The sequence below is a fragment of the Sceloporus occidentalis genome, unplaced genomic scaffold (assembly GCF_023333645.1).
Source record: "Sceloporus occidentalis isolate IW3139 unplaced genomic scaffold, rSceOcc1.0.p SCAF_1, whole genome shotgun sequence".
Lineage (NCBI taxonomy): Eukaryota > Metazoa > Chordata > Lepidosauria > Squamata > Phrynosomatidae > Sceloporus > Sceloporus occidentalis.
The window spans coordinates 84007045-84026687 of record NW_028316981.1 but is presented as its reverse complement, the minus strand read 5'-3'; the positions used below and the strand labels follow the sequence as shown (position 1 = coordinate 84026687).

The window sequence follows — 19643 nt, the reverse complement described above, 5'->3', positions numbered from 1 at the left end:
ATCTGTCGGGATGCTTTGATATGGATTTCCTGCATGGCAGGGGGTTGGACTGGATGGCCCTTGTGGTGTCTTCCAACTCTGTGGTTCTATGATTCTATGAAATTCATGGAAGCTGATGCCATAATAATAAGTTATGATGTTTATGATAAATGTTAAGTTTTTAATGTGTTGCTTTTGGTGTAACTGACTCACATGGCTCCCCACAAACATTATCTGGGTCTGCTTAATCCTAGATTATTGTATCATTTTGTGAGAGACAAAGCAGAATGCTTGTCTCTTAGGACAAGTGATAAATATGGGTTGTTGTTGATCATCAGGTAAAGTGCAATGAACAACCAAATCGGGTTGAGATTTATGAGAAGACAGTAGAAGTCTTGGAACCAGAGGTCACAAAGCTCATGAAGTTCATGTACTTTCAAGTAAGTTAGTTTTAATTTCTTGTGTTTTACTATTATCCTCTTTGCCCATGTTTGTGCTCCTTTCTGATGCAGTAAACCTGAGCATACCTATAATGAGGTGTGTTAGTTCATCTTACCTCATTTTTGTTGTGATGTGCCTACTTCAGGTTTGGTGAGTTGGCCAAATATTTAACTATGTCCCCGTACAGACAGGCCAAAATAAAGCTGCTTTGGGTCACTTTGGAGGTATGCTGTTTAAATGATGAATACATCCTAAGAGACTGGAGCGTGGCTTTGGTGCAGCTTCTGGACTCTTAGGATGTATGCATCAATTAAATAGCATACCTCCATCCTTGCACACCTTTGTAGTCCCACTTTACTGAACCACTGGTTATTACTCTGTTTTGAGTTCTTAGTTCACCTGGTTCTCTGTTGGTAGGAGAAAGTAATCGTGATGAAGATAGTGTTCACTGTATTGCAGGGTGTGTGTTTTTCTGAAAAAGACTCAGGTCATCTATTTAAGACAAACATCTGTTTAAAGGAGAAAACAAGAACAGTAAAACCAAAAATATAGAGAATTAACTTCCAGAAGAGCAACAAAATAAAAAGATTGGATTAATGCTGATCTTAAAAATAACCCAGCAAATTATTTTAATAAAACTCCTGAGAGTACTGATATCGTAAAAATCGATTGCTCAGTTTTAAGGTAGAGAGCTGATAGAAGCAAGGTTTTCTGTCTCTGATCTCATCCCAGGTTCATTTTTTGTGTGTCTTCCTGTTTTCAAGGATGCTAAGATGCAGCATAAAACATAGCTCACCACCAGACTAGAGGACATGACCCTAGATAATGAATGCCTTTTGAGGCAAAAGATAGTTTGATTGAAACTGACTAAGATAAATGTAACAGTAGAAATATTTTAAAACCAACAGCAATTGCAGCTCTGGTTTGCTAAAGGAGCAAAGAAGCATTTAGGGGTACCAGTTATAGCAGTGGTGTTGTGGCTACATTTGCTCACCATTTTGTGTTCCTAGTATAATATGTACTCTGATCAGTAAGGCTCGGTACAGACCAGCGCCATAGAATGTCATGAAGATGTGCTAGGGTTGCCTCGGGGCGTCTCTTTCAGACGCCCCACAACCCTAGCACGTCTTCCGTACGTCAAAATGGCAGCGCCCTGTAAAGACGGGCGCCACCATTTTGATGTGACAGACACCTAGCGCACTGCGGCATCATTATGGCGCCACAAAAAGAACCCGCTTTTCGCGGGTTCTTTTTGCTCCCAGAGGAAGCCATGTGGTTTGTCCACTGCGGCTTCCTCGAGGAGCAAACCAGGGCGCCGGTAGACCGCCCTTTTTGGGCAGTCTGTACCAGGCCTTTGATATGAATTTAATTAGTGTGTGTATTTTCTGTGTCAAGATGGTTTCTCTGACTGCATTTCTAAACATTTGTTTTGAGATCTGCAGTATCTACCTGAATCATTGCATGGAACTAACAATCTAACACTCCATGGTCATTTGCAACACACACACACACACACACACACACACACACACACACATCTTGCTGCAAGGGAAACCCTGAAAAGATGCTTTGAGGTATTAATTTCATTATGTTGACTGTGCCTTTGGGCGGAAGTATGGTAATGACATGAATAGAGAAAGGGAGACAAACATGGATATTTGGGCTTGGGCATGGACTATTCCTATGTGGTGGACTTGTGATAAGGCATAGAAATTCTGGACTCAAATTCATTCAAGGCTAGAGGACATTTTCAGTGTCAAGATACAGATGAAACTAGAGATCTTTGTGTCTGAAATGTCAACTGATCAAATTTAGAAGGAATATGAAAAGACATTGCAGTATATAATCACAACAGCAAGAATAATATATGCTCAGAGATGGAAGGATGCCAATACACCAATACAAGATGGTTGACTAATGAAGAAGATAAAACTTGATGAAATGGTTCAAACTGTTAGTGTTGATCAAAGAGAAACTTTTGAACAATTTTAAGAAAGATTGGTAATGGCTTGTTACATATGTTCAGTCTCATTGGGAATATGAATCAGTTTTAGATTTTGTAAAATAAACAGAATTGGTATGTTGTAGAGGTATAAATATTTATCATACATCAGGAAGTAGAAAAATAATGGTATTTATCCATCAGCTGGGTGGGTAAATAGTGTATATTTTTATTTAGTAGTTTAGTTTAGTTTATTTTGTTATTGTTTGCTATTATGGTCTGCATTTTAGATATACTTATAAAATTGTTTGTGATTATTTTTATGTTTAATAAAAATGATTTTAAAAAAGAATAGAGAAAGGGAGACAGACATAGATGTGATCCCATAATTCTAGTCAGAAAACAGCTATCTTGCTCAATGTTTTCCACTCTTATGTATGTCTCTTTATGTCTTTTAGAGAAAGGCTATTGAACGATTTTGTAGTGAGGTGAAGCGTTTGTGCCATGCAGAGAGAAGGAAAGACTTTGTGTCTGAAGCATATCTACTGACACTGGGAAAGTTTATCAATATGTTTGCTGTCTTGGATGAGTTGAAGAACATGAAGTGCAGTGTCAAAAATGACCACTCTGCTTACAAAAGGTGAGCTCACTAAACCTAAGCTTACTAATGATACTGCTATCTTGAGCTGGAGAACTGAAGGAATCCTTGGAATTATGGTTTTGTTTTGCTTTGCTTTTCCTACTGTCCATGATTATACTTAGCAGTGAGACAGAGATTATTCAGTCCTTCTCCTTTACAATATACATATACACACACACACACTTACCCAAAGGTAAGGATATATAAAGTGGCAATTTTGTGATAACTTTTTGGTACAGATTCCTTCGATAAACCTCTTATTAAAACGCAACTAACTAGCATACTGTGTAAAAACACCATTAACATGATAGGATTTCTATTGCCTTTCAGAGCAGCCCAGTTTTTGAGGAAAATGGCTGATCCTCAGTCTATTCAGGAATCACAGAACCTCTCAATGTTCTTAGCAAACCATAACAGGATCACACAGGTAGGGTTATTTTTCTCTTGTCGTTTCCTCCATCTCTTCCTTCATAGTTACTGTAAGTTTGTCTGATACTGTGGGATAATTCTTCACTTCTATTTTTAGGACACCAACTACTTGTTTGCACATCATGTTTAGTGGAGTAGGGTTGAGTATTGAGCATAATTTAGTGGAGTAGGGTTGACTTCGGTAGTGCCAAAACTGTGCCCTCTGGGCCCCATTCAGCTCCCACCCACCCAAACCCATTTTTGCAATAACTCAGGTTTTCCCTAAAGCCCCCATTTAAAAATTTTAGAGTGAAAAATCACCCAAAAAAGACAACAAGACACACAACTGCCTCAGGTAATATTTTCATTTTTAATATTCCCCCAACCACTGAATGTTGTTAAAAATGGCAGAAAAATATAAATGTGCAAACCAGAAATAAACTTTTTGTCATGTGGGTCCTGGACTTTGGGCAAATATTTGAAGTTGCTGAGGTAAAAATCAGTTCCTGCCACAGATGTCCACTGTGGTCTAGACCTACATTTAGACTTGGCAAGGGGTTGAACTGGATGGCCCTTGTGGTCTCTTCCAACTCTATAATTCTATGGAGTTTATCACACGGAGGCCCTTCCGTGTGGTAAACGTCACGCAAGTGCCACCCAAACATCACGCAAACATCATGGGTGTGATCCCCCCATGGCACTACGGAAGTGGAATTGCGGATCCCACTCCATTCCCGTCATGCACTTGTAACTGGGGGAGCCCCCTGGAGTGTTTTTCTTAATAAGAAAAGCACTCCAGGAGGCTCCCCCAGTTATGAGTGCATGAGAGGAACAGAGCGGGAGCTGCGATTCCACTTCTGTAGCGCCATGGAGGATCATACCCATGGCGCTTGCGTGATGTTTGGGCAGCACTTGCATGACGTTTACCACATGGAAGGGCCTCCATGTGATAAACTCCTTAGATTCTATGATTCCATAACTCCCTACTGCTATGCAAGCTGTCTTCTCTGAAATTGTTGTAACTTGACATTATGAAATAAGTGCATCTGGTAATCATATATCATGCTCTGTGTAGCAGAGATATAAAAAAAGTTTGTAAATTTTCTCTTCCTGGGATTTTTTGCCAAACAGTATTTAGCATGAGTCCCATTGTTTTTCCCCCACAGGAAAAGCTGTCAGGAATTTCTCAAAAAACCTTCCCAAAATATAAAATAACAATCATAATAAAATGCCCCCAGATTCTCATAATATTCCCTACCTCAGAGAAAACATCTGTAGTTCTTGTTATTGTTGTTGTTCACTTGCGAAAGAATGAAATACACAGTGATCGTTCATAGTGTACAGTAAGAATAACAGGTGTGCTAGGCTCAGAATTGCATTTCCCCAGTAACTAAATATTATGACTTGAACACAGGAAAAGCACTGTCTGTTTTCATTCTTTGCAACAGGTAACAACAGTATATGTACTGATTACTTCTGTGGTCCTAAGCAATAAATTAATTTATTGCCTATCTACTAAAGGTAATAGTTTGACCCTCAGAATTTCTCAACACTATCATTTTTATTTCAAAATTATTGAAGGTCTTGTTCTTTTTTCCCCTTTAAGTGCCTGCATCAGCAGCTGGAAGTCATCCCTGGTTATGAGGAACTATTGGCTGATATTGTCAACATCTGTGTAGATTACTATGAAAACAAGATGTATTTGACGCCCAGTGAGAAGCACATGCTCTTAAAGGTAACCTCCCCAACTCTCTGCAAAGATATATTAGCTGTCTCTCAGCCTTTCCTTCTCACAGTTTGGTTCTTTTCTTCTCCATAAGGTACCTGAATTTTTGTTTCATTCCTCTTTTATATTTTCTCTTTCCTGCATGTTGTGTCAGATTTAGTTTTTTATTTTCTCCATAGAAATAGGCAGTTTATTTGAAAACAAAAAAAATGTTAAAATGCTACAAGTAGTACCAAATCTTCTGCAGGACTACATTATTGCTCCTTCTGTTTACATATCTCTTCCATTTTATATATCACATACAAAAAGAGCTTGAAGGAGATGTAAATGTGCTTATTACCAAGAATGAATAATTTCTGTCATTTCACTGCACTCTTTTCTCACCCAGCATTCACACATCCCAAAGTGTTTCAGGAAATAGTTCTGTTCAGAAATCCTTCCTGACTGGGACCATGTCTGCACTCACCAGGATATTCCAGGGCAGCTGACAGTATCCTCAGCCTGCAGCTGCCCCTATCTGCCCCCATGACCCTGGACTCCACTTCCATTCCATGGTGGCTGTCTGCACAGATGTCCTGCTGATCCTCCTGGCACATCTGCCACCACTACAGGTTGCTCACCTCTGGGATCACAACAAGATGCCCAATAGTGATTATACACTGTGTGCCTCATTCTGACCTGCTGCAGCAGCACTGGATATTTCCAGAAGATCCAGTGCAACACGTTTTTAAAGTTTTTAAATACCCAATGATGGGCCCATTACTGTTTACAGACTGGAGAAGAACAGCATAAGAGTGTGGGGATTTAAGCATGGGAGAAGGACACTTTCCTCTTGCATGTGGTAATCTTCTGTAGCTGAGATTGAGAGGGGTTGTAGCTCCATGGTAGAGCATATGCTTTGTGTGCAGAGTGATCTTGGATTCCATGGTTAGTGAGTATCACAATTAGAAGTACTTTGCCAGAGACTTTTGAGAACTGTAGCTGATCTGAGTAGATATACTGGATAAGATGGCTAGATGAACAAATGGTCTAGGCTAGTATAAGGCAGCTTCATGTGATTATTGGGAAATTTCAGGAAGTAAAATTGGAATTAACAAACCATAAAGTGAAGACATATCTAGCTGTTAATATTCTATTATTATTTTTTTTTATTTTTGTAATATTTCAAAAATATAATAAACCTGTGTGATTATTTCAATTTTTTTCTAGGTGATGGGTTTTGGTCTCTATTTGATGGATGGAAATGTCAGTAATATCTACAAGCTAGATGCAAAGAAGAGAATCAACCTCAGTAAAATTGATAAATTCTTCAAGGTCAGTGTCCAGCATTTCTTTCATTTTTGACTGTTATAGCTCATATGGTCAGGTACTGTCTAGAAATAATCACAATGCTGTGAACATTTTTAGATTTTAACAGTATGGCCGTGTGTATTCAGTTGAACAGAAATTGGGAGGCACCTTGTTTCACTCCTCCCAATTTTACCTTTCTCTCAATTCTGCCGCACTAATTTCCTGCAGATATTCATGGAGAAACTGTTAGAATATTTCTATATGTTCATGACCATGCATAATTCCTAAGATCAAAGCAACAGACTAGAGGTATAAACCTTTGAACTCCCTTCCTCATGGTTGTTAGATTTATGGTGCTTTATAAATAAAGTTAATAATAATAATAATAATAATAATAGTTCCTTTAACAGTAGCTTAATCTGCACCACTTTAGAATATGTGCACCAACTTGTGATAGTAATTTGCTATTATTTGCTTGTTACAAAAAGTCTTTTCCATTGTCAAGCGTAACTTAAGAACCACATTTGGCATTATTGCATCCCTATAGCTGACCTCCCATCTGTTGCTCTTGAGATATGACAGTGTAACTGTTCACTTACCATCTAAAAGATCATTATTATTTACCTGATCTGTTCGTGGTAACCTTTATTAATTAGTCTGGTCCAAGGACCTGAACTTTGATGAGAAGAGACTTCTTCCTTGCCATATATTGAAGCATCAGATTAGTTTCAATACTAATTCTGCAGTTCAGACATAAGTATCTGAATGAGATCTATGTGTTAGCATTTTGTGCTGTTTTCCTCTTTTATGTGGGTTACAGAGTGATTCCTGCATTTTACAAAAAGGTGTTAGGGAAATTGATTTCTGTCAAGTTCAGGTTCTGTTCAGATACAACATCTCAGAAATGAAAAACATTAAAAGTGCAGAGTCATCAGCATCACAGTTTCAAGCGACTGTGTTCCTGTCTGTTTAGAACACTTTGCAAATTCAAAGCATTTCTTTTTGTATATATGGGTTAGACTTTTGTCTTCTACTATACACTACAGAGTTTGTGTTATTTAAAAGGGGGATCACCGCAAGAGAAATTAATTTGTTAAAATATGGCCATTTTCTTTGGTACGTGCCTATTCATTTATTCCATAAAGTTGAAAGATGCAGTCTTTGGTTACCCAGTTCATAGTATACCATTGGGATTGAACAAAATGAGGTGAAAATGTTGCACTTTGGTGATACAGATGTTTCAAACAAGTGAAATGAACACATGCTTCAAGAGAAAGTGTGAAATGGTGTAAATGTGTAAAAAGTCACATATTCTAACCTGAAACAAAGTTCAATCTTGACCATAAATAATGACCTGTGAGAGTGGTGTCAAGTTCCTTTCCATCAGAAGGGCCACAAAATCTGGCAATCATTGTGATTTCTCTGTTTTTTCAAACCAGCTTTAGGACAGGATATGGAGTGGAAATGGCTATTGTCACCTTAGTCGATGATCTCCATCTGGGCATTGACAGGGGAAGTGTGACCCTGTTGGTGCTCTTGGACCTCTCAGTGGCCTTCAATACCATCAGCCATGGTATCCTGGAACGCCTGGGAGAGTTGAGAATTGGGAGCACTGCACTGCAGTGGTTCCGTTCCTATCTCTCAGACAGATTCCAGATGATGATGCCGGGAGACAGTTGTTCTTCTAAAGGAGAGCTAAAATCTGATGTCCTTCAGGGTTCCATTCTGTCTCCTGTGCTATTTAACATTTACATGAAGCCGCTGGGTTAGATCACCCAGAGACATGGGACAGGGTGTTATCCGTACACTGATGACACCCAGATCTGCTTTTCCATGTCTTGAACTGCTGCAGTGACTAAGGAAGGCATCTCTCCTCTGAATGAATGTCTTAAGGAGGTAATGAACTGGATGAGGAAAATTTAGGATTAAATTGAATCCTAATAAGACAGGTACTCGCTAGAGGGACCTCTAATCCGGGAATGGAGATATGTCAACCAGTTCTGGACAGGGTCACACTTCTCCTAAAGGACTGTTTTGCAGCTTGGGAGTGCTCCTGGACCCATCACTCCAGTTGTCATCACAGATAGATATGACGGTCAGGAGTGCTTGCTATCAACTTTGGCTGATACGCCAGTTGCGACCCTACCTGGAGCTGGGGGAACCTAGAAACGGTTGTACATGCGCTGATAACCTCTTGTCTCGATTTCTGCAATGCCTTCTACATGGGGCTACCTTTGTGCCAAATTTGGAAGCTTCAACTGGTCCATAATATGGCAGCCAGACTCGTTGCTGGTAAATCCAGATTTGTCCATATAACACCTATTTTAAAATCTCTCCACTGGTTGCCAGTCAACTTCCGGGCACAGTTCAAGGTGTTGGTTATTACCTTTAAAGCCCTACATGGCTTGGGCCCATTTTACTTGTGGGAACACCTCTTTTCATACAATCCACCCTGCACACTCAGGTCCTCTGGGAAGAATCTATTGTAGCCAAAGAAGACCAGGTTGGATGAGGTTTCCCAGAGGACCTTTTCAGCCACCGCTCCAAAAATTTGGAATGACCTGCAGGAGGAGATCTGTCATATCACCTCTCTTGATGCCTTTAAAAAGGTGCTCAAGACAAATCTCTTCTGGCAGTCCTTCCCAGACTGACCTTCCATTAAAAGGACTACCCCACCTGCCTCAATTTATCTCACTCCTATCTGCTGTTTTTAAATTATTTTAAACTATTTTATTGCTTAACTTGTTTTAATGGTTATGTTGAGGTTGGAGGGCAGGGGGGTGGTTGTACTTTGTTGATGATCGCTGTACTGTGTTGTTGTTGTTTTTATTGTAACCCAGCTCAATCTGTAGGGAGAGGTGGGATATTATTATTATTATTATTATTATTATTATTATTATTATTATTATTTAAGATTTGTGCACCAGTCAGGATCAGAAGTTTATTAATTTAATTTTCAGTTTCATTGTTGAGAGAGCTTTATTTATCACCTTCCTCAGTTTTCTGGGCAGTCTCACAGACTGTGTGAAACTGTCATGTATTTAAATATCTTAAGATATTTATTTATTGTATATGGCTTATCAACATGTTTGTCAAGACAATGAATATATAATGTCAATTGATTGTTATAGTTGTTACTGAATTTCACTTGTCCTTTCTGCAAGGTGCTCCTAATCCAATTTTTGGTGGATTCATGGAACTGTTGGAGATTATTTTCTAGGGAAGGAAAGAATATTCAAGAATATTTGGAAAACAGTTGAAAATGTGTTTCTCAAGTATCAGGAAATACTGAAAAATAGAATCCTGGACTAATAAGAATATTTGCTGCCTGGAACTTATGCTGTGCAAACATTGCATTCTTTTTTACAGGAAACAGCATTTTCTCTATAGCAAATTATATTTATGCACATAAAACGCTGTGCACAAAATAGCTATTCAGCTACAGTATTTTTAATGCAGGAAACAATATTTTAAAGTTGTACTTCATGTTTTGCTTCTTCTTCTTCTTCTTCTTCTTCTTCTTCTTCTTCTTCTTCTTCTTCTCCTTTTGTTTGTTTGTTTATTTATTTTATTTATTGCCATCCCGTTAAACATAGATTAGTCAGAGCTATTGCCTTTTGTTGGTATGGCAGTTCTTAACATATTTTCATCTTATAAGTCTATGTGAATGCTGGAAGTTATGTGCTTGCTGGAGTGGAAGTTATCATTTGCTGTCATATGATAATGGTGATTGATTTGGTAGGTTTTTGTTGTTGTTTGTTTGTTAATGTACTCCCAGTTCTTGAATTCTACAAGTTAAAAAAATATTGTAGTGGAGTGTTTTATATTTGAATGCTCCCTATGACCTAGTACTATATTATCATATTGAGGTATCTTCAGATAAAAATGATCACCACACTAAATTATAGTCATGTCACCTTGTTGTGATATCACCACGTCAAGAACTGTGTGAATATGGTTTTAATCTTCAATTAACTTGTCTCTGTGGCCTTTTTTGTATTATCTAGTGCATCTTGAAATTCTAGAGTGCTGTTTCCTCACCCAAGTGTTGTTGGGACCACTGTTCCAGAGACCTACCCCACCCACCCCATGGCTCAATAGGGCTGCCACTTCCACTTTCCTGTATTGCTCTGTCAGACAAAGGGACCCTCTCTGCCTTATTTAAACCATCTTTTGTTTTTTCTTCCAGCAGCTGCAGGTGGTTCCTTTATTCGGCGATATGCAGATAGAGCTGGCCAGATACATTAAGACCAGTGCTCACTATGAGGAGAACAAATCCAAGTGAGTGCCTGCCATAATGTCTCTTGGCTTTGGTGTGTCCTGGTCAAGAGAGGAAGTTGCCAAGACCCTTGCAACTCTCCTGCTCTTGTGTGTGAGATCTGTGCATGGGTGCCTGTGGGCATGTGTCTGTATGATTATGTTATTGGGCATGGCTCCATATGAATGAGTGTACTGATGTAGGATGTGTGTGGATTTGTCATTCCATATCCATTCATAACTGTACCTTGATGATTCAGAGGGAACAGTCCAAGCCCATGCATAACAAAATGGCTTGCATATCCATTGAAACGAGTGGGCTGGATGTATCCACAGCTGTTCTCTTCTCACATAGATCACCCAGTCTTCCAGCACTCCCAAAACAGTTAAGTGGAAGGAGTTACAGTGGAGGGATCCATTCCGGATCCTCCCCCCCCCCCCCCGCATAAGGCAAATGATGCGTATGCTTGAGGTGCTTGCGGCGGAGTGATGTTCTTGCGCCGCAGCTGCAGGCGCACCATTTATTTTATTGTGGTGCGGCTTCTGCATAAACCAGAAGCCACATATGGAGAGCAAACAATTCTTATGATTGGATTGGTCCAGTCTTTGGATATCCCAGATACATCAAACTGTAACAAATGTCCCATGTTCTTTCAATTCACCCAGGCCAGAGTAGAATCATAGAATTGGAAGGGGCCCCTTGGGCCACTCAGTTCAACCCCCTTCTCAATGCAAGATATTTTTCTGGTAGCTCTAAAAGTTGCTGTGATGAATGTGACAGCCTGGGCTTTTTCAAGCACAGAACCCCATCCGCTCACATGCCGCTCAGTCCAAAATATTTGTTCTCCCTTCAAACCTCTTCCTGAAAGGTACATTCAGAGATATCTCACAAAGAGGGCCATGCTAACCCTGCCCCTTCAGGAATCTTCCACTTCACAACTGATGTTCAGATTTTAAGCTCAGTGAAGCTTTGGCTCCCATGATGCAGCATTTATATTTCCAGGGAAGTCTAATCAGGTCCTGTTGTTCCTCATCTCTTGCCTCATATTACCTTCTTCCTATTTCTTGCTGTCTACCACCTATTACTGGCTACTTCCATCTGTTTTGTCATCCAGCTTTTTTTCATTCATCAGAACCTTACCCAGTCCTGCTGGTCTCTGGTGCAATGATACAGGACATTCTTATTGCTCTTACAAAGATCCATATTGCCTCCTGCCTAGACCTATCCCACTTTACCTACACTGATTTCTGTGTTACAATCCTGCCCTAGCCTTTTGCCTGGACATATTCTTTCCTAACTACTTCCCCATAACATTCATTCTGATTTGCTGACTCCATTACTAGAATTTCTTTTTTTAAAAAAAAAAAAGATCAAAAATGGATGTATGCCTTTGTGGGTACAAGGAAATGACCGCAAGTTCGAATGTGTGACTGTGATTTAAACTGATAAAATGTACATGTATGTGACTGGCCACCAGTATCTGAGTATGTGTATACTTGCAAGAGTGTATGATAGGTTGATAGATGTACATGAAGAGTGTGCTTATGTAACAGCAGAAACATATTTTGTGTGTAACTTTATAAGTGTGATAGGATATATTGTGAATATGTTTGTGAATGTTCATTGTCTGTTCTTGCATGTGCACTCTCTCGTTCTTGTGTGCTAATGACTGAATGTGGGTTTGAATGAAATATGCTGTGAATGTGAATGATGTGTGCCTGCTCTGGATAGTTTTTATCCACATTTTCCAATAGGATATAAAATCCTCCAGAGCATGGGCACAGCACTTTCTCTATCTGTCCAGTGTAGGGTGCAAGGATGGAAGGTATGGGGCCACACTGTAACACAGATGGTATCAAATACCAGGCTTTTAGGGAGAACAGCAGGTGAAAAGCAGAGTGAACTATTTTAAACTAAAATATATTTCAAGGGAATTTATGTTAGGGATTGAAATTGGGGGAGGGTGAGCTCTGGAAGCAGAAGCTAAACACCACAGTACATATAAATAAAGGATAATAATAATAATAATAATAATAATAATAATAATAATAATAATAATAATATGCAGAATGGCTCTGCTGCCTTTGAGAATATAAGGCATCACTCATGAAAGATCAGTTTAAACAGATGTGCAGCTGAATGTTAACTTAAGGGTTTATTTGATGATCTTCCAGCTGAATTTATGCTTGTGAAAAAAGTATGGGTAGCCTCTTGCATTAGAATCACATGCAGAAATCTTTACATAGTTGTGTTTCAAGCAGCCATGCAAGTAGTCATTTACATGTGTGAATATAATGACAGCTGTTAAATTTGTTGCAAAGGGATATTCTGCTGTGATGCTAATACCATCAGATTGGTCAACATTGCCCATCTGGTAGATATTTGATACCATCCTCAACTTTCCATTACACTCCACAAACCCATTGTATTGTTCTGTGACATCTGTGGCAGGACCTTGGATACAGGCCATCTATGTGAAACTTGTTACATGATACTCTTCAAGTATATATCAAGACCAGAACTGAGAAAAATGCTTTTTTGGACTACAGTTCCCAGAATCCTTAGTCAGCATGCTGGCTGGGGATTGTAGGAATTCTAGTAAAAAAAAGTAACCCATCCAAGCTCTGAAGATAATGACTCAATATATCAGTGGTCACAGGAGAATATCTATTACAGGAAGTAATCACTCTTACAGACAGTCTAGTTCCAATGTAAGCTGCTGAAGAAATGGCAGTGTTCATTGAGTGTATAGTTATTTAATTTTCTAAGTTGACAATGGGTCTAAAATAAGGGTAAGAATCATGTGGCCCTCCAGATGTTATCAGACTGCAATTCTCAGCAGCCAGTGGTGAAGAATGCTGAGAGTTGCTGTCCTGTGAGGGTAACATAATTCTCACCCTTGTCTAATAGTATCAGCAGGAGGTTTTATACACTAGCATGGATGTTTGTTTTTCACTAATCATACCTATATTTTATTTCATATTGGCAAAGTCTATTGAAATCCTAACCTGGCTAGTCCCACAAAATATGAGGTCTTCTTATAGAAATTATTTAACAATTTTTGTGTGTTTAATCCCATTTCTAATATCTCCAGTACCATCCCAGTTGTCAAAACGTGAGATATTTCTTCCTGTTGTCCTCACTTACTAACAATTACTTTCTCATTCAGTTTCCAAACAGGGCAGCATGGCCCCCTGCAGCTCTCTCCTTCCCTGGAGAAGAGATTTTGGACATTAACTGATTGCACGACTGTGTTCCTATGTTCCTGCACTTTCATGTCCTTTCCTTTCTTCTCCCTTATTCATTCTACCCTTGTACTGAGATACAATTAATTGTATTTTTCTTGTGTGGCCTTTTTAACTCTGTACAGTAGACTAAATTATATGTGGCAGGCTGGCCTAGCACAGCCAAGTCTTTGATCATGCCTGATATCCTGCTGATTCCTTTGGGGGAAACTGAACACTGAAAGGGTAAGAGTGAAGTATTGGGATTGTGGGACTTCTGGAAATATAATTGGATATTGTTATTGTCAGCATAGTTAACAGAAATGCACCAAGGAGAACTAGTTCAGATTCCAAAAACATGACAACAAGCTCCCTTCCAATGTTACCATCTTCATATGGCTAGTGATACAAAACCAGAAAGAGATTTTGAATTATGAAGCACTTAACATGGCAGATAGCCAATGTGAGTGTCATTGACTGAACTGGTGAATAACTTGTAACTGTGGAAGGAAAAGGAATATGAATGGCTAGATGGAGTTGTCACACAAAACTGTTGGCTTTGGGTGATGCTTAAATACACAAACCATGTTTTTAAATCAGCTAATAGTCCAAAATCAGATATTGGCGATTAATTGACAACCCATAGAAAAGAAAATGTTCCTCACCCACTTTTAGTCCTATTCATGCCTTCTTTTTATGATAGATACTAAAGACTAATCTTCATTTCCATTAGCATTTACTTTCCAGGTTGCAGCTTAGTCTGCTTCCTATGACATTACTGTTAGTCAAGTTTCCTCATGATTGCAAGGTAAGTACATTATAGGTATATAGAGATGGTATAAAAATTAAGGACATCATAGGGATGTCCATAGTAAATGACTGCTGTATAGCATCATGTCAGTTGGACCTGTCCCCACCAGCACAGTTCAGTAACTGGGTGCAATAACAAGTGAAAGCACCCTTGTAGAACACCATTTTTGTAGAATGACTGAAGTGTTTGAAATAGTAACTTGTTTCACTATGATGAGTATAAAGCTAAAGACACTGGTTTTCTGTCCAGGTGGACATGCACTCAGAGCAGCATCAGTCCCCAGTACAACATCTGTGAACAAATGGTACAGATCCGAGATGACCATATCCGCTTTATCTCTGAACTTGCTCGCTACAGCAACAGTGAGGTAAGCATTCATGGAAAGAAAAGCAGGCTGTTCCTGGTACAGTGCACAAAGTGAAAGGAACTTTTGGATGTGGACTTTAGAGAAGGAGTCAGGTTGATCATGAAATTAATAGCATTAGCGTGCTGATAATCTGCTTCTCAGAATAATTTTGCATGTAATTACTGCTGCTGCTGTAAACCATACCTGGTTCACCCAATTTTGCTTAGTATGAATGGCAACAGTTATTCAAGTACTTGGGCACAAGCTGATCATTACCTGTATTGCTGTGATCTTTTTAGATGTATATACCTGAGTTTCAACCTGGGACTTCCTGCATTCAAAGCAATGTACCTCTCTCTGTTCTTCTATGCCTTGGACCTCTCATGAGCATCTCCTTTTGCCAACCTTGTTTATTTCTGTTTTTCATTCCACCACTTCTGCTATTTGCATTGTAGAGATTTACCCAGCATCTTATTTTTAATCATTTTAGGCATACTTCCAGTACAATGAATGTAAGCTAAATGGTAATGATCAAGAATATTTTGCAAGCACCATTTTTGCTGCCACAATTGTGTGAAAGAGTAGTTTTTCTTCTTTTTCTTCTAATTTAACCTTGACAGTTATGTTCAAGAGGTACATTTTGGGTTCCGCTCATTCCCTGAAATTAAATATCTTTTTCATCTCTAAATGTATATTCTTCAAAAATATTTTAACTTTTTCACACTTGCACCAACAGTGTAAATACATCCCAACCTCTTTCTGACATTTCCAGCAGGTGTTTTTCTTGTTTTTATCTATTTTTTATAGTTTAGATGGAGTTAAATACCATCTATGTTGGGATTTATAGACATTTTCTCTTAAATCCATATTTAAAGATTGTTTTATTCTCCTTTTCCAAATTCTCTCCCATTCTTCTAATTGTGTAGGTTGATTTAGCTCTCTTGCTCATTTTATCATAAATTCCTTAATTGTTTCTTCTTCTAACTCAAATTTAATTATTAACTTGTAAGTGAAGCATGTTATTAATGAGTTAGAAAAGAAACATGTATCTCAAAGGGAATTGTGTATAACTATATCCCTTAAATTTATTTCACAGCATACTTGTAAAGCTTCAGTAGATCTACAGGATCTTTGTGCAAGTGTGCACCTTGATTGTGGACCAGTGATTCACAAACTTTGGTCTTCCAGATGTTTTTCACTTCAGCTCCCAGAATGTCTTACTATTGGCGAAGTTGGCTGAAGCTTTTGGGAGCTGAGGTCCAAAACAGCTGGAGAACCAAAGTTTGGGAACCATTAATGTAGATTCTGTTCAACTGAAAGGAGAGAAGGGACAAGCATGCCATTTATTCATTGCCGTTTTGTCACCCTCCTTGCCTCCTGGGTAATCTTAAATGGTGTTAGCCCTTTGTCTCTATGTAGGATATTGATGGAAAGAATGGTTACAGATTTTCTCATCTTTAAAGAAAAATGGTACTTAGATGAATAAATGGATTACTGCTGCATGGTTTTTTCATATTTTAGGACATTTTGTGAAACTTTCTTTGGAATAAGACATGCACTTATTTGCATAGAAAAGACTGTTTTGCATAAAAAACAGTGTTTTACACAAATGAAGTTTTCACAAAAGACTTCCAGAATGTGAAAAAAATAACTAGAAAATGTGCAGAGAGAAAAAAATCTTGAAAATCTACCTTGTGGTGTGTGAGAACAAAATAAGAAACAATTTATGCCCCTAGTGTAGGTTCTCTGCACATTTTAAAATTTTCTCTAGGGTCCTACATTGCAAGAAAGGCATTTAAAGTTGCAGAAGCTTATGCACTGAAGACATTCACTTGGGATATGTCTGCATGGGTCATAATAACATGGCCTTCCAGCGATCAGCCCAAACAATGCTGGGCCCAAACCCCAGTTTAAGTGCAAACTATATGGAAGACATACAGCCAATTCAGCACTTAACCCATGGTATACCTTCCTTAATTTTTTTAAAGTCATGTCTCCACAGTGACACCAGGCATCTTGATGTGTTGCTGGCCCCTGCTGGTGCAAGTCACTAACTCTGAGGTCAGAACAAGGCTTCCAGCTGTGTAATCGATGCTGGATGCCTCATTCTGACCTCAGAGGGAGTTACCCATGGTGCCAGCAATGGGCAGAACAGCAGGACATGCATGTGAAGAGCTGTTCAGCATCACTCTTGAGTGTCCCATATAATGGAGTGATGTTGGGCTAGCTTTGAGCCCGGAATACTTTGAGCTACTCCAGGAGTATTCCAGCCCATGCATAAACCACCTTGGTCTGAAAATGGAAGATGACAAGAACTGTGGAAAAGAAGATAGGGATCAGAGCTTGCACACTTATACCCTATCCTTCCATGAATATAGGTGCGGGGAGGGAGGCTACAGAAATCAAATACTTGTCTCAAACACTTGGGGCATCATTCAGTCAACCATTTGTATAGTAATTTGTACCATGCTTTTTAAAACTTAAAAGCCAGTTGTTAGTCAGTGGTCTTATGTCAGTGAAGAATATGTCTCCGTGGTGCTTCTTAATATCAGCCACAGATGTACAGCATTTGTCCAAAATAATGTTCCAAAAATAATTCAATCACTTTTGCTTTTTATTGTGAGTGTTTTCCTAAGCTTAACTAAATAGAAGAGGTTCTAAAGGGACTGCCGAAGATCCTTGTGCTTTTCCCCACCATTTCCCAGCAGTGTGGAAGCTGGATTGCTGAAAATATTTTTGATCCTATGTAGCTTTTTAAGCACAGATGTGTTAATCAAGATTTAATTGATTAAAAAACCCTGCATATCTATGTATTCTGTCTCCATCCAGTAAGACCCTGTCTGTCACTATTATAAGATCCTATCTGAACTCAGAAGCAAACTAGAGTTGGGCCTGATTAATACTATGTTGTAGGCTATATTCAGAGGAAGGCAATAGCAGACCACCTCTGAATAAATCATACCAAAAAAAAAAAAAAAAACCTATAAATCAGAGCTATTTTGAAAGCAATAACAACAACAAATCCATATGCTTCATAGTCAAGTCTTCAGTTAGGAAACCTAGTTCACCCTTTACTTTATGTCTGTAATATCTTCATAATGTGTAGGTTTTTTGTTCTTATATACACAATAATTAATTCTTTCTTGCTCTTTATTTTTAAAGATCTTGTCTGAAACAGGAAATTAAGTTTGGGGAGTAATGTCATTTTGACCATTATACTCTCTGCATCTTATCTTAACTATGTCTCAGCTTTTCTGATATCCCTTCATTGGCTTCTTTCTTTTCAGTGTGGTCAGTTTGTTACCTATTGATATTTTCTTGCTGAGATATGAATCTTTGTGGCAACAGTTGCATTTAATAAAAAATACAGTTGTGAGAGAACTTAAGCAAATGCAATACTGTTTGCTTCAAAGGAACAGCTGTTTGTATTGCTTTTCCAGGTTGTGACTGGCTCCGGCTTGGACAGCCAGAAATCAGATGAAGAATACAGAGAGCTTTTTGACCTGGCTTTACGGGGGCTTCAGCTTTTGTCCAAGTGGAGTGCACATGTTATGGAAGTGGTAGGTACAGGGATTGACCATAGCCATTGTCATAGATTTGTTTTGATTGACACCAGGCATAATGGCTTGCCATAAATAAAGACTACTTGTTTGTTTGTTTATAATCCACATTTCTCCCAAAAGTCCAGCTGATTCTTTTGTTAAGAAATACATGTATAAGACAGAAGTTCTGTGTACAATGGAAGATTATGTGATCTTTAAATGATTGAAACAATTTTCTCAAATAACAAGAGTCAGTGGCTAGATTGTTTCTGGTTTTTGTTTTCTCTGCATAGTATTCTTGGAAACTGGTACATCCCACTGATAAGTTTTGTAACAAAGATTGCCCAGGCACTGCTGAGGAATATGAGAGAGCCACACGGTATAATTATACCAGTGAGGAAAAATTTGCTTTTGTTGAGGTGAGTGATTATATTGGCTTTTTCTGTTCAAAATAACATTTCTTTTTAAAATGTTTGAAGTATCAATTTGGGAAAACCAAGACTACCCCTTTTTTGTTACTATTTTCGAAAGGGAAGTGATATACTGATGGTGCAGATAAAAGTGCAATTGTCTGAAACACAGTCTGGGTAACCAGCCAAAGGCTGATTGCTACACAGCTGATAGCCTGCAGCTAATGAGGAGTAGCTTACAGTTCAGCACTTACGTTACTTTAGTAAATACAAGCCTTAAGTCTCAAACAGTGTGGAGCAATGTCCAAGTCAGGTAAATGGCATCCAAATTCAACAAACCCAGTCCAGGCAAGGTGCATGGCATCTGGGATCAACAACACAGTTCAGATCAAGCACAGAGTTCAAGACTATCTGTAGGTCAGATAATCTCTGACAATTCATGGAGGGCAGGACTGGGAATGTATAGCTCAGCAGCTCAATGCAGCTGCTACTTAATTAATTGCTGCTTTCTATAAATCCTCTGAAACTGTCTTAAGCCTGCTCAGTGTTGTTTCTAATCAGCAAATATAGGTAGGAGTAAGTGGTTTTCTATATCTGAATGGGCAGGACTATTTGCCAGAGCTGGT

The 19643-nt window shown here is 38.7% G+C and overlaps 1 protein-coding gene across 4 annotated transcripts in view; it reads left to right on the top strand.

Moving 5' to 3' along the window:
• The window catches only part of LOC149321741 (cytoplasmic FMR1-interacting protein 2), a 106507-nt gene that overhangs the window by 31966 nt on the left and 54898 nt on the right, over nt 1-19643 (top strand). For 3 of the 4 annotated variants that reach the window (XM_089527829.1, XM_089527800.1, XM_089527810.1), the window contains exons 5-13: nt 318-419; nt 2821-3002; nt 3333-3429; nt 5017-5145; nt 6346-6450; nt 10616-10707; nt 14969-15086; nt 18506-18625; nt 18901-19026. In XM_089527829.1, coding sequence (XP_089383955.1) covers nt 318-419; nt 2821-3002; nt 3333-3429; nt 5017-5145; nt 6346-6450; nt 10616-10707; nt 14969-15086; nt 18506-18625; nt 18901-19026 — 1071 coding nt within the window. The remainder of the gene's footprint in view (nt 1-317; nt 420-2820; nt 3003-3332; nt 3430-5016; nt 5146-6345; nt 6451-10615; nt 10708-14968; nt 15087-18505; nt 18626-18900; nt 19027-19643) is intronic. The other variant, XM_089527819.1, reaches the window with a different exon arrangement.